The sequence below is a fragment of the Mobula hypostoma genome, chromosome 3 (genome assembly GCF_963921235.1).
Source record: "Mobula hypostoma chromosome 3, sMobHyp1.1, whole genome shotgun sequence".
Lineage (NCBI taxonomy): Eukaryota > Metazoa > Chordata > Chondrichthyes > Myliobatiformes > Myliobatidae > Mobula > Mobula hypostoma.
The window spans coordinates 188,393,352-188,407,405 of NC_086099.1; the positions used below are offsets into that span (position 1 = coordinate 188,393,352).

The window sequence follows — 14,054 nt, forward strand, 5'->3', positions numbered from 1 at the left end:
CAAATAAAAAATTATGCCAGATTACATAAGGAGATGTGAGAGCTGATGATGGTTTTTGCTTAGATGTTAAGTTGGGAACAGCAATTGGGGATGGAATTTGTGGTGATGCATGTAGGAGGGAAAAATAAAGTCAGGGTATACATAATGAATGGTAGGGGCCTAGGAAGTATTGAGGTACAAATGGATTTTAATATATGCCGAAGAATCCTCAAAGGCAGTGTATAAGAATGCATATGAGATATTTGTGTTCATTAACCAACATAAGACCATGGAGATGATAGTACAGATTTATAGATCATTAGATCACTGCTGGAATACTCTTTGCAGGTCTGGGAATCACAGTAAAGGAAGAAGGTGATTACTCTGGAGAGAATATTTAGGATGAAAGGTTTAGGATGAAACATTTCAGTTATGAAAAGAAAATGATATACACAACCTCATGAAAAATATAAATAGGATGGATTGTAAAACATACTTCTCCCATGACGAAGATGTCTGAAGCCAAAGGATGTAACTTTAGGGCAAAAGATAGGATGTTTAAAGGAGATGTGAGGAAGATGTTATTCACCGACTGGCTCAGTGAATCTGGAACACTACCCCTGAGAGCAGGGTGGATGCAATATTTAACACTCATAATATTTAAAATGTATTGTATTTAAACCAGCACTTGAATGGTTAAGGCATAGCGAGTTACAAACTAAGAACTGATACCTGGGATTAATGTTAATGGGTATTTGATATTTGGCTAAGACATAATCAACCAAAGGATCAGTGTCTATGCTGTATGACTACATGACAGATTTTATTTCAGATTTTAAGGGGAATCAAGGAAGGAAAAGTACATACTGTAGATAGGAAAGGTTTAGTGGGATAAGGGCTAAGTGTAGCAAATAAAATTAGAACTGGAAGACATCTTGGCCAACATGGACAACTTGGGCCAAAGGACCTGTTGACCCAAAGGATTAATCAGAAAAGGGTGTGTTGTAGAAAACTGGAAAAAGTGCAGCGGATATTTACATGGGTATTTCTGGGATTTGAGGGTTTGAATTATGAAGAAAGTTTGACCAGTTTGGGAATTTTACATTGGTGCATAGGAGAAGGAGCATGTACAAAAAAATATAAAATTATAAGGGGCATTGATAGGATGAATGCAGCCTTTTGCCCAGAGGCATAGGTTTAGGTAAGAGGGAAAAGTCTTAATAGGAAGCTGAAGGGCAAACTTTTCACCCAGTCACTATATGGAACGAACTGCCAGAGGAAGGGGTTAAGGCAGGTACATCAACAATATTTAAAAGGTACATGGGCAGGTACAGGAATAGGAAATGTTTAGAGGCATGTAGACCAAACAGTGGGGAAAAGGCTGTAGCTTAAATATGAATCTTGATTGAGTTATCACAGACCAGTTGGGCTGAAGGGCCTAATTCCAAGTTGTATGACTTTATGACTGTGATTCGAAAGGTTTAGTTAAGGAATTCTTGAGTTTGATGTTGACCACTTGATTTTGCCATCCATCATAGAGCAAATCAAATCATGCATGATCAGGAGGCAAGGACTGGAAATTCATTAATTTCTTAATGGTTCACAGGACTTGTAGAATTACAGTGAAAAGATAGAGGGAAGTCATGTTGGAAACTGAGAGCAAGGAGGTTTTTTTTGCTAACCCTGGAAATAATGTAGACCAGTTTGCATAAAAATGATGGATTAGAGATAGTCTGCAAGTGATGGCCTGTAGAGCTTTTGATGATCTTTTATGGAGAATAGAACAAGATATTTCTGCAAGCATTGCGACAGAATAATCAAGTCTGGGGTGACAGCACAATGGAGGAGATTTTCACAAGCTGAGAATTGGAATGTGGATGAAGCTGGGTAATGTTATGGTAGTAAAACTAAGAGTTCTTAACTTCACTTTGTATTAGTGATCTAATGTTCATCCATCAGATGTTACAACCACAACCTGTAAATTACAAATGGAATAGTTCATTACTGACAGGAATCGGTCCAGCACCTATGGAATGGATGCAAACATCAATGGATGAGAACTTGGAGGAAAGTTTTGCTCATTCATTGTTTGATGTCTAACAGTTTGGAAATGGTGAAGATGTCATGAGAAGAGACGGTTAGATAGAGCTAGGACTCAACACCATACATATGAAAACTGAAACAATGTTTTAGTTGGCATCCTTGAGAGATTACATTTAGATGAGAAATTATATAGGACCAAGGTTAGAATGTATAAGGACTCCACTCCAGTGGTTAAAAGAAAAAAAATGTTGCGGATGTCTATTGCTTATGACCGTATAAATACAAATGGAAGCACCTCAATATAGTCCCAATTGGCTATTTTGTGTGAGTCTGGGAAGGATGAGCACAATTTAGGGGACCTTGGGGAGGAAACTGGTTGTAGATGTGGTTACAGTTTGCAAGACAGAAGGGCTTATACTACTGCCAGTTTTTTTTTGAGAAATAACACAACTTGGAAGGGTTTTGCCTCCATTTCTAGAATAAATAACTATGATTAGCAATTGTATTTCTTGCTAAAATGCTATATATTGATTTGCTGGGCTCAGGTTGAAGAAGTGGGGGGTACGAAAACTAGAAATGACAAAGAACATAAATAATACTGCAATTTTTGTTCACAATGACAGCATTCCTGTATGGTGATGGCCAGCGACCCAAGGATGCGGTTGTGAAGGAGGAAGCTCCACCCCTGGAAACCACCCTGACCTGTACCTGCAGCAAAACTCCATGTGCTTGTCAGAAAGTTCAAATCAACTTTTCTGTCTTGCATTCAACAGGTAAGATAAATTACCTTTATTTATAAAACATTATCTTTGAACTGAATTATTCAGCCTTGATTAAATTGCAACATACATGAATACATTAATTTCAGTATTGTGATAGATTGCAATTGCAAAACTAATTTAGTGCAATGCAAAACATTGCAGATTTTGAACTCTGTTGAGTGCTTCAGACCAGTCTTTTTAAAGAGACGAGTGTGAAGCCATTTCTGAAAACTATTAGTTTTTCAGCTTTAATATAAGACTAGCTAAATCAACTTGATCTTTGTTGTCAGAACACTATCAAGATATTTATCATACTTGTGTTTATTCCATTGTAACAAAGGTGCCAGAGTCATGCTTGTGGAACTAAGTCTCTGGTCATAAATTCAGTAGGTTTAATAGGGAGTTGAATATATTCATGGACTCATTTTTCTGTTGCCATTTGAAACTGTTTGGAAATATCTTATAAGGTTTGCATCACAGGCTCCCCAAAAAGTAGAAACTTATTGGTCTTTGTACTACAATATAAATGCTGAATTACATGTAAAACCAACTTGGAAAACTATTAGTGCTTTAATAATGATTTTGTTGACCAATTCTCATTAACAAGTAACTTTTTATTTGTGAACTGTCACATAAAGTGCCTTAGGATGCATGTCAATATTAGAGAAATAAAGGAATGTGATGAAACCATGGTGAGAATGCAAAAGTATATGAAAAGAGCCTAAGGAAATTTATTTATTTATTAAGATACCGAGCAGAGTAGGCCCTTCCAGCCCTTCAAGCCACACCACCCAGCAACCCCCGATTTAATGCTAGCATAATCATGGGATAAACTGCAATGACCAACTAACTTACTTACCAGTACGCCTTTGGACTGTGGGAGGAAACTCACGTGGACATGGGGAGAACATACAAACTCCTTACAGGCAATGGTGGGAATTGAACCCAGGTCACCTGAACTGTACAGTTATAAGAGGGTGCAAAAATTAGTCTGATCAACAGAATTGCGAGCTGTTGAAAGAACTGTATGAGGATCAATAACAGAGAGTGACATATCTTGCGAATCACTGAACATTTAATTTATGCCCTTATTTATAATATCAATAAGAATTAATGGGTTTGCAATGCTGGTAAATAGACTTAAGGAGTTTGTTTTTGTAAAAAAAAAGTCAATACAGATCTTTATTACAATATGTATATTGATTTTTGTCAGAAAACCAAACTCTAAAAATCTAATCCTGCACTTCCTTCCTTAAAGTGAAGAGATACTATCCTTAAACAGATCTAATCTTAGTTGATACTTAAAATAATTAGCAAAAGAGCAATCGGGATATTTTTTCACTCCACCTATAGCAGAGAAAAGGCAAAACACAACATAATTTATGAGGAAATTAGAGGAGAACATATTACAGGGTGATGAAGGGGGGGTTTAAATAATGAAATTTTCATTTCAGCCTTCATAAAGAAAGGCTATGGCCATATTATTTCAACACATTATGCAGGCATCGGCAATATATTTAATGTGGAGAAGCTCAATAAATGGAAAGTAAACAAATGCCCAACTAGTCAGTTGTACTTTATAAATCACGGGAAACTGAGCATGGAAATAGTCATGGCAATAGCTTTAAGGCTACAAAAACTGACTACACGTAGCTGCTTTTTGTTCCAAAATATCAGCCAGTGCACATACAGTATCACATGAGTCACATCTTCCATTATACTGCAGAGGGCAATAGAAATGGTACACTATTGTGAATCAAAACTATGCTGTGCAAGCAAGTCAGTCAGCTGCTTTAACACCAAGAATGCCAAATTGGTGATCAAAGCTCCATTCTATCCCATTGTTAATCTTGCACAGCTGAACACAACTTCAGCAATAGGATTTCAATCAGCTTCTGACAGATTGGTTGATGAATGATTTCTATTGGTTGGTCTTACCATTCTACAAGTCTTTAGGTTTCTTTGACCTTGATAAAGGCTACAGGGACTGATGTCCTGCAAATGGCTTTGTGCATCTAAATAAATAGAACGGTAGGCGTTTTCTCTTTCAGTTCTGCACAGTAGAATCAGACAGGCCACAAAACAGAGAAGTGCGAGTACAGGGAACCCAGATTGAACACTGTTCAATAAGCATACCACCATATTCTCAGCAAAAAATGTGCTTGCACTGGAGAAGCTGCAAAGTGGATTTACAAGGAAGCTAGAACATAAATGCAAAGAACTGCTGGAAGAACTCAATGGGTCAGGCAGCATCTGTGTAACGAAATATACAGTTGATGCTCAGGAGACCCTTCACCCGGACTAAAAGAGTAGAAGAGAGATAGCTATTATAAAAGAGTGAGGGTGAGGGCTGGAGCGAGAGATGGAGATAGATCATAAAGGGAGAAGGTGTCAGAAGTACTCCGAGTGAATTTGAAGGCAGAGTGGAAGTTGATGAGTTCTTTATGGTTGCAGGAGGCAGCACAAATGCAGTTGTCAATTTTGCAGAGAAAGAGTTGGGGTGGATTCAGGGTAGGTCTGAAACAAAGACAAATTTCACATCATACGTCTGTGATAATAGATTTGATGAAAAGACAGGTGTAGTTTGAGTCAATGTGAGTGCTTTGTCTTTGATTTACAAAGAATACTTCTCAAAACTAACGAACGGCAGGTTTAGCTAGGGCCCGTGTGATTGCCCAAGGCTGCAGCTTTGAATTCAGCATCAGCAGTCTTTTGTTTCTTCATTTTACAAGGATGCTGCCAAGACTAGAAGATGGTAGCAGGAAGAAGGATTGTTTTCTAAGAAACCGGCACGGCTAGGGGCAGACTTCATTAAGGTATATAAAAGTATGCGAGACCCGGAACTGAGCAAATAGGAAGGGTATTGCTCAAATGACTCTTGTGTCTTGCTTCTCTTGGCAATCTTTCCCAGTTGTATGCTGCTGGACACCCAGAAAAGTTTGTAAATCCAAAATCCTTCTCACGGTGAAGACCTGCTCGCCATCGAAAAATCTGGGCAGCCACGGGACTAGCGGTGGTGGGTCTAAAGGGCTGGTGGTCACAGGTTTTAATTTGGAAACGTACAAAGTGGGATTGATCTTGAGGTTCTAGGGGAGCTTCAAGGTGTAAGCAGCCAGGTTTGTTCTCTTGAGAATCTTGAAGGGTCCAATGACCTTGGGCGTCATGTTCATGTTCATGTAAGTATGTGCTCAGCACAGTATTGTGGACCAAAGGGCCTGCATTGTGCTCTAGCTTTTCTATGTTTCTATGTCAGTTTCCTAGGTTCCTCCTGGAGAAGCAAATCCTGAGTCAAAAGCCAAACCTGTTCCCTGGGCTGCAAAACTGTTCCCTGTCTTCTCTTGCAGTGAGCCTTTATTTCAGCTTTCCGGGTAGAAGCTAACAAAATCTCTCTTGCCCCAATCCATTTCTCCTTGCGGCGCCAGACGAGATCTTTGGCCACAGGAACCCCAAACTCGGCCTCCTGCTATGGGAAGAGTGGCGGAGAATACCCGAACTGGTATTCAAAAGGGGACATCCAGTGTGCCGAATGCCATAAATTGTTATGGCGACCTCTGCCCACGTCAAATGGCTGCCCCATTCGTCCAGTCTTTCAGAGGCCAAACATCATAGGCTTTGTTCCAAATCTTGGTTCGCCCGCTCCACCTGGCCATTGAACCGTGGGTGAAACCCAGAGGAAAGACTTGCTATTGCCCCGATCAGCTTACAGAATGCCCTCCAAATATGTGATGTGAGTTGCGGACTGTGAAACAACACAGTGTCGATCAGAAAACCATGGATCCTAAAGACATGATGCAGGACAATTTCGGCCATCTCTGCCCCAGATGGTAGTCTGTCCAAGGCGATGAATTGGCAGGCCTTCAAAAAAAGATACGCAATTACCATGACAATGGACTAACCCTTGGAAGGAGGAAGACTAGTGACAAAGTCCATGGAGATGTGTGCCCATATCTGCGTGGAACAGGCAGAGAGTGAAGGAGCCCTTGAGGTTGAGTGTGAAGCTCCTTGTTCCAGGCACATGCCTCGTATGCCTGCATGTATTGACAAACTTCCCTTACCATTCCAGGCCATGAGACCCTCTCCTTTGAGACCTAATAGAACTAGGAATGAACAGACATAAGCCACGTGCTTCTTGGAGCACTTTGAGAAAATTAGGATGTCATCCAAGTAGACAAAGTGTACTTATGGAGCGAGTCCCAGAGCACGTCGTCTATAAGCCCTGGAAAGCCACTGGTGCATTCACAAGGCCGAAGGTACTCATAGTGCCCTGCTGGTGTGTTGAATACCGTCTTCCATTCCTCACCCTTCTTTAGGCAAACCAGATTGTAAGCACTCCACAAGTCTAGCTCTGAGAATACCCTTGTCCTTTGAAGAATCTCAAAGGCAGTGTTCATGAGTGGAAGAGGGTAACAATTCTTGACCGTTATATGATTCAGTCCTCTATAAGCAATGCATGGCCTCAGGCTCCCGTCCTTTTTCTGTACGAAGAAGAAGCCTGCACTAGCAGGAGAGATGGAGGGCTAAATGAATCCCAGAGCAAGAGCTTCCTTTATATAGTCCTCCGTAGTGACTCGCTCTGGGGCTGAGATTGTGTATAATCAACACCATGGAGGACAGTACCAGGCAGTAGGTCTATAGCACAGTTGTAGGGTCAGTGCAGCTGAAGAGTTGAAGCCTTTCCCTTGCTGAAGACCTCTTCCAAATCCTTGTAGACAGAAGGGATGCCTGCCAGCTTGGTTGCTGCAATTACCCCTGAACCGTCCTCTGAGGATGACTCCTGAGGGTCTGTAGGTAATGGGGATGATTCAGCAGACCCCAGAGTCTCCTCCACAGGTTCACAAGATCCTTTAGTAAAAACAGAGGCCAAACCACAATTCAAATCCTCATCCATATCCTCAGACATTGGCAGTGAGGCACGACAGATGGTTCTTGGGCTCCTGAGACTAGGCTCTGAGGGTCTCCGTTTTGGAGCCTTCTCCCTAGATGGGACCTGGCAACTGGAGCCCTTTGTCTTAGCTGGTAGAGTTCCAGTCTGCTTGGACACCGCTTTGGCTTGCTCCTGAACTGGAGAACCTCTGTCTGTAATTCCAGCACACCCCTGACTGGATAGGGTCAGGACTCGCACAGGCCTGTTGGCATGTCAGCCGTTGAAAGCAGAACTGGGTTTCCTGAGGGCTTCAGGTTACCCCGAACTGAAGTCTGTCCCCTCATCAACTGCTGGTCTGGGGAGAGTCTGGGCTTCAGAGCACCAAGCAGAAAACTTTCCTCCTTGCAACGACTGGACCATGCATTGTCTCGTCCCTTCCTTCCAGTTCATGGGACAGCCAAGGGTGCCTGAGTATCAGTGGTATCAGAGGACACTCAATAATAGAGAAACTGAGGTTCGTTTTGTGATCCTCTATCATCAACCACAAAACCAATGTCTGCTGCTGGATCTGGTCGGAACCAAGCAGGCAGCCGCCCAGAACAGTTGCAGGCACGGGCTGTCTCAACTCCTGCATCAGTATGTTGAGCTGATGGGCGGTCGCCAAGTCCAGGAAATCACCAGCTGCCCCTGAGCCCAAAACAGCAATCACCTCTCATCGGTTCATACCCCAAGAGATCTTCGCCTTCAGTGTGACACCAAAATCCATGAGATTAGGAGTAGTGACTGTTACTTTCACAGTCCTCCCAACACCGAACGGTCTTAGCAAAAGCTTCGGACATTCGGACTTCAGGTGACCTGCTCCCACAGTAATAGCAACAACCTCAACTCCAACATCAGAAACTTTCATCAGCGGAGATTCTTACACAGCCACTTTGCATAGGCTTGACAGGATCCTGAGCAGCAGACAGGCTAGTCTTCGACTGAGGACGGGTAATGGAACTGTGATGCATTGAGGCTGGGCTCGGGCTAACCCTCTTCAACCTCATGAGGTAGCACCACTCTCACTCCGGCAGGCATTATCAAGGTAGATGGACTGATCAATCAGAGCCTCTAGGTCCTCTACCAACTTCCCCAAGGTAAGGACATCCTTTAGTTTGCGTCAGAGACCATGGTGGTGCAGAGTGACCAAGGCCCCTGTTCGAGCCACTCGCTTGGGCCAAAGTCCGAAACTCAGTGGCGTGGTCAGCTGGTGACCGACTGTCCTGGCGCACTTTCATCAGAAGGTCTGATGCTCGGTTAGCTCCAGCGGGAAAATGGAACACCCTCCTCATGGTGACCATGAATTCCTCTGAGTCTGAGCAAATCTCCGACCTTTGCTCCCAATGCACAGTGGCCCAGGCCAGGGCTTTCCCAGTCAGGAGAGAAATAATGAAGGCCACCTTTCTGCACTCCATAGGGAACTGGGCTGGCTGGAATCTTTAAAGGAGCCAGCCCAGCTATCCATACCCTGGAGAATTAAAGCATCTACGCCCCAGAAGCTGGCGTGGCTGGGTGTGTGTCGTAACAGTTTTTGATGGTTAGCACACACGTGCTACAGTATTGCAGCCTCACAAGGCTGGTATCTTAGCATTAGGTGTTCCTGATTCCAGCATGCTCTTCTGCACTCCTCTTTGAATCAGAGTTAACAACTTGGCTTGATAGTAAATGTAGAGGGAAGGATATACTAGACCAGACTGTTTTTCTTGCTAATCATCGTGAATGTCCATTTGTGAGCTGCTAGATCTGTTTTAAGTCAACCCGTAGTGTGATGTGAATGTCACTATGAAATGTGGTATGAGACCACAACTATTACCTGTTTCTGCATGTCGGCATGTAAATATGCTCATGTGTGGGAGTGTTCAGGCTTGTCTCTGTCTGCTTGTGTGCATGCAGTGATATACTTGAATCTCTGATATCAGTCATTATTGATAGAGATCATTGGTATGTGAGGAGAGAAGATCAGTGTATCAAGCAGACTCTGGGGTTGTTTATACATGACTACCCAGTATGCAGAGCTGGTAAAATGAACCCTTTGCTATCTTCCAAAATTGAACAGTTACCCTTCTACTACTTCATTAATTTCAGAAACAAAATAAGAAAGAATTTGGGAATTATAGAGGATGTGACCAGTTGTCTTCTTTGAGCTGATGTACTATAAAAAAGATAAACGATCACCTCATTAATCTGTAACATTTCAGAAGGTAAATAATTTGATGGACAAAATTAACCAAAAGGATGTGGTGTACTTACGATTTTCAGAAGGTATTTGATAAAGTTACACATGGGAATATTTCACAGTTGACAGTGACAAGAAATTAATGGTACATTTGATGATTCTTAAATAAAGTGATTGAAAACTCTGTGTAGGCTGCATAATTCTGAAGGTTCCTATTCTGGGTCTCCTGCAGTTAATACTGTTCAGGAAATATTCTGGAGGTTATTGTTACTGAGGATATATTTAAAATTCCTGAAAGGATATGGGTTTATCAAGCCATTTAATCTTGTGATGATTACACAGGACATGGTTTGCAATGCAATAGACCAATAGCAGTTAAGGAAATGGACCGGTAATGATGGATGAAGGGTAATGTAACTAAAGGAGAACTCATTGCAATTAATGATTTTCGAGGCAACAGGACAAATATATGGTTAGAAATGAAACTGGTAATCAATAAAGTTAGACATATTGGTAGAGAATATACATTTTATAGATATTAATTGTAGAGCCCAATCTCTCAGAGGTTTCAGTAGCCAAATCAGCTTACCTTCTGAATATTTGCTTTTCATTCATTGCTTGTGTACTCCAGTGGCGATTAGGGTGGTTCTGGAGAGAGTGACATAGGGTGAACTGCTTCCCAGTTCTACTGTAAATTATATTCACTTGGGAAGTTGGTTGGATGTGAAGAGCACTATTGTGTTGAGAAAAAGGTTTGGGTGAAGGTGCAGCCTTGCCTAGCACTAGTCTGCCCTGAGATTTGCTGTCCTGCAAACTCAGTGGTTGAAATCTGGCCCTACAAGGCAATATGCCACAGTCATAGGATGAGGAGGAAATTTTCAAGGCAGCCAATTTTCAGATAGATACTCCATAAAGCTTCTCAGTTGATATAGTCAAAAGGGGTCAAAATGTATAAAGCTTGGTGCTGTTTTCTTAGAGATGTGCAGTGAATATCGTGTGCATTATGCATTCAAATGGGCAGGATTGAAGCAACACTCTGTACTCTGAGAGAATGTGTTCGAGGAGAATCCTTGTAATGACTATATCTGTTGGAGTTACCACAGTCAAATCTGTCCTTTTTCTAGGTTCTTAGATCCTCTTCACAGTAGTGGAAGTTGAGGTTGAAAAGTCTCCATCAAGCTTTGGAATTTCAATATCCCCGGTCATGCAATCTTGTTTGTCAGTTGTTCTGTGACCTTTATGAGTTCTAGTTAGTCTGGGGTGGTGATTAAGCTCGGTCAGATAGTTTGCTGCCAGATAGAGTCAAGGACAACAGTGTCTAGATCAAAGGCATGGTTGAGGATTTATTTGGAATTTTCCTTTCAGTAGCTACTAACTTTACTCTTGTCCTTGATAAGCTGAACTACAGCAGGATAGGACATGAGACATTTAGAAAAATCTGGACTTGCCATGGTTATTAGTCAGCTGCTGGAACTGCTGCACCCTTTCTATCCACCATCTGTTCTTTCAGTCACAGGAATTCTGCTGGACCTCTGCCTTCAGGTGCTTGTAGGGCCGTCTCTTCTCCCTTGAGGCATGTTTGAGTTTCCAATCCAAGAAGCCTGAGCCTGCAATTAATTAGCTTCTGGATTTCTTTAAGCTAGGGGCATCTGAAAGGTCATATCAGTCAAATTAATAATCTTAATGAAAGGCTAGAAAAACATTCTTATATTGTGGTGACTTGGGGAAAATTCCTTAAATGTCTTGAGTTCAATTGTAAAGCAAGCTTTATAATAGGAAGTGGAAATCTTGTTCGAAATGATCATTTTTCCTTCTGTCAAAAAGAATTTCAGCGAATACTCTCTTTTTCATTACTAATATATATAGAAGAAAATGCAATGAGCAGTTAAATGCAATGTACCACTTGTACCGTTTGGAATAAATTTCCGGTTAAGTCTTCATCATAGTGATGAAGGTAAGACTTATTATGACACAAACGGTTGGAACTTACATCAACCTACTGTTTATTTTTCAGATATGTCTCCATTGAGATATTATAGATTGAGAGAACTGACAAACAATACACGGTGTCTGATTCACTCGGGTGTGACCCCTCACCAATCATAGGAAGCTGTCATATACACTAACAACCCCACGTTTGCTGATTTCACATATACACTACAGTCATAAAAGATGATAATAAGAAAGATCAAAGGCAGCATAGCAACATTATCATCGGATCACGCCGAGTGTGAAATGCCTGTGAACAGACACTCAATAAATTACATCCTCTGGAGTACGCAGAGGAACTGCACAGACGCAGATCATTTTCTGCTCCATGCTAGAACCATGCACTTTCCACATTCTCTCTTCCTCCTATTTCATCTAATTCTAACCACTTCTTTTGCCAACATTTTCCCTCATTGATATAGCTAGTTTCCGACACACTACACATACAAAATCAGTGCAGCATTCCATATCTTACCTACTCTTTACCCGGTCTTGAATTTTTAAAAATATCTTTACTGTCCTTGGTTTTGAATACTGTGATGGTGAGTACTCAGTAAACAGACTCCGTACACACTCACATTCTCTCACACACAACCATTCCTTTGTCATTCTGTTGTTGTTGCTGTGAGTGCACACACTTCAATATCATCCCAGTATATTCTCATATTTGACCAGAGCTGGTTTCCCTCTGCGTTGCTGCATGCATTCAGAGTCAGACACCAACGTTTAGTTTAATTTTATTCTTTATTTGTACTTACCTGTAGTGTACAATTGTAGAGCAGTCTGCTGTTTCACTGCTGGGTCCTAAACGAAGCTGATGTGCTCCGTTGGGTTTTATGGTGCCTTTCCCACCATACACGGCAGAATATTCCATTTCATTGGTAGTGGGGAATATGTAAATGTTGTTTATACACTGTATTTAGGGTAGATACTTCTGTTCATTAGGTAAAATGATTGTAACTACATTGTGGGATGCGTCATACTCTAATTCATCTGTGGTCGTAAATTAACTTTGTGGTGAATTAAAGATGGTATGTCCTAGCTCCAAATAAAAAGGAGCTCATCACCCTCGGTAGAGAGAGAAAGAGAGAGAGAGAGATAGATAGATAGATAGATGGAGAGATGGAGATAGGAATAAGTATAAGGATTGGGATAGGGATAGGGCTAAGGGCTGCCAGCAGTTCACATTGGACAAGAATAAGTACAGAGCTGCTTCTGTGTTTTCATGGAGATATATATAATTTTGTAAATATTGGCATTTTTCTTTTCACTAACTTTCACTATTTTTTGTAAGTCTGATTTTTGACGCACCTAATAAACACCCTTGCACTAAAGTGCAAAGTGACTCCGGTCATAACCCATGTATCTGACATATGATGGCAGGGACTGGATGGCCAGTCGCAAAGAGGTGCATTAAATTCGGGTGAGAGTGGGGTTGCAGTCCCAAGTCAGGAAACCCCCGAGGCTGAAAATGAAGCCTAGGAAACAGCGGAGACCTCAGAGGAGGAAGAACTTCAGCCCAGGGCCAAACTCAGGCCAGAAGCAAAAGGGCTTTCATGTGGCACCACTTCTGAACCTTCTCTGGAAAACCTGCTCAGAGACTCTTTGTCTGCCGAGCAGAGGAGAGATGATACTTTTAGAAAGGAACTTCAAAGCTTGCAGAAGTGTCCCAAGATGCCTCCTTATCAACGAGGTGACAATATTGGGAACTATCTCCTCAGGTTTGAGAGGATGGCCTGGATATGGCAATGGCCAGCGATGCAGAGCACCTGCCAGCTAGTGCTCACGTTGACAGGTAAAGCTCTGAAAGCCTACACTGCATCAGGTGGAAAGAGGTCAAACAAACCTGAAGCAACCGCTGCTGGCTAAATCTGATATCTCGGCAGGAACCTATTGCGTTTCAGTACTCTACCACCAGGAGAGTCACCCACTGAGGTGTATCACCATCTGAGGGTTCTCTACCACCAATGGATTCAATGAGAGCAAACGTCCAAGGAGGAGATTGGTGAGGCCATTGTTCTTGAGCAGCAGCTGCAGGTTGTTCCTGCAGACACCAGAACATGGGTCCAAGAGCATAAGCCTGAGGATGGACCCATGGCAGCCTGACTTTCCCTGCATTACCTCAATGCCTGCAAGGGGGCGGAATCACCGCTGTCATTCTGAAGCAACAGAGACTCTAACCCTCCTAGAGACTCTCAGGGTA

At 42.0% G+C, this 14,054-nt stretch overlaps 1 protein-coding gene across 1 annotated transcript in view; it reads left to right on the forward strand.

Moving 5' to 3' along the window:
- Positions 1–14,054, forward strand: part of gad2 (glutamate decarboxylase 2) — a 113,925-nt gene that overhangs the window by 4,542 nt on the left and 95,329 nt on the right. The window contains exon 4 of the mRNA XM_063044264.1: positions 2,646–2,795. Coding sequence (XP_062900334.1) covers positions 2,646–2,795 — 150 coding nt within the window. The remainder of the gene's footprint in view (positions 1–2,645; positions 2,796–14,054) is intronic.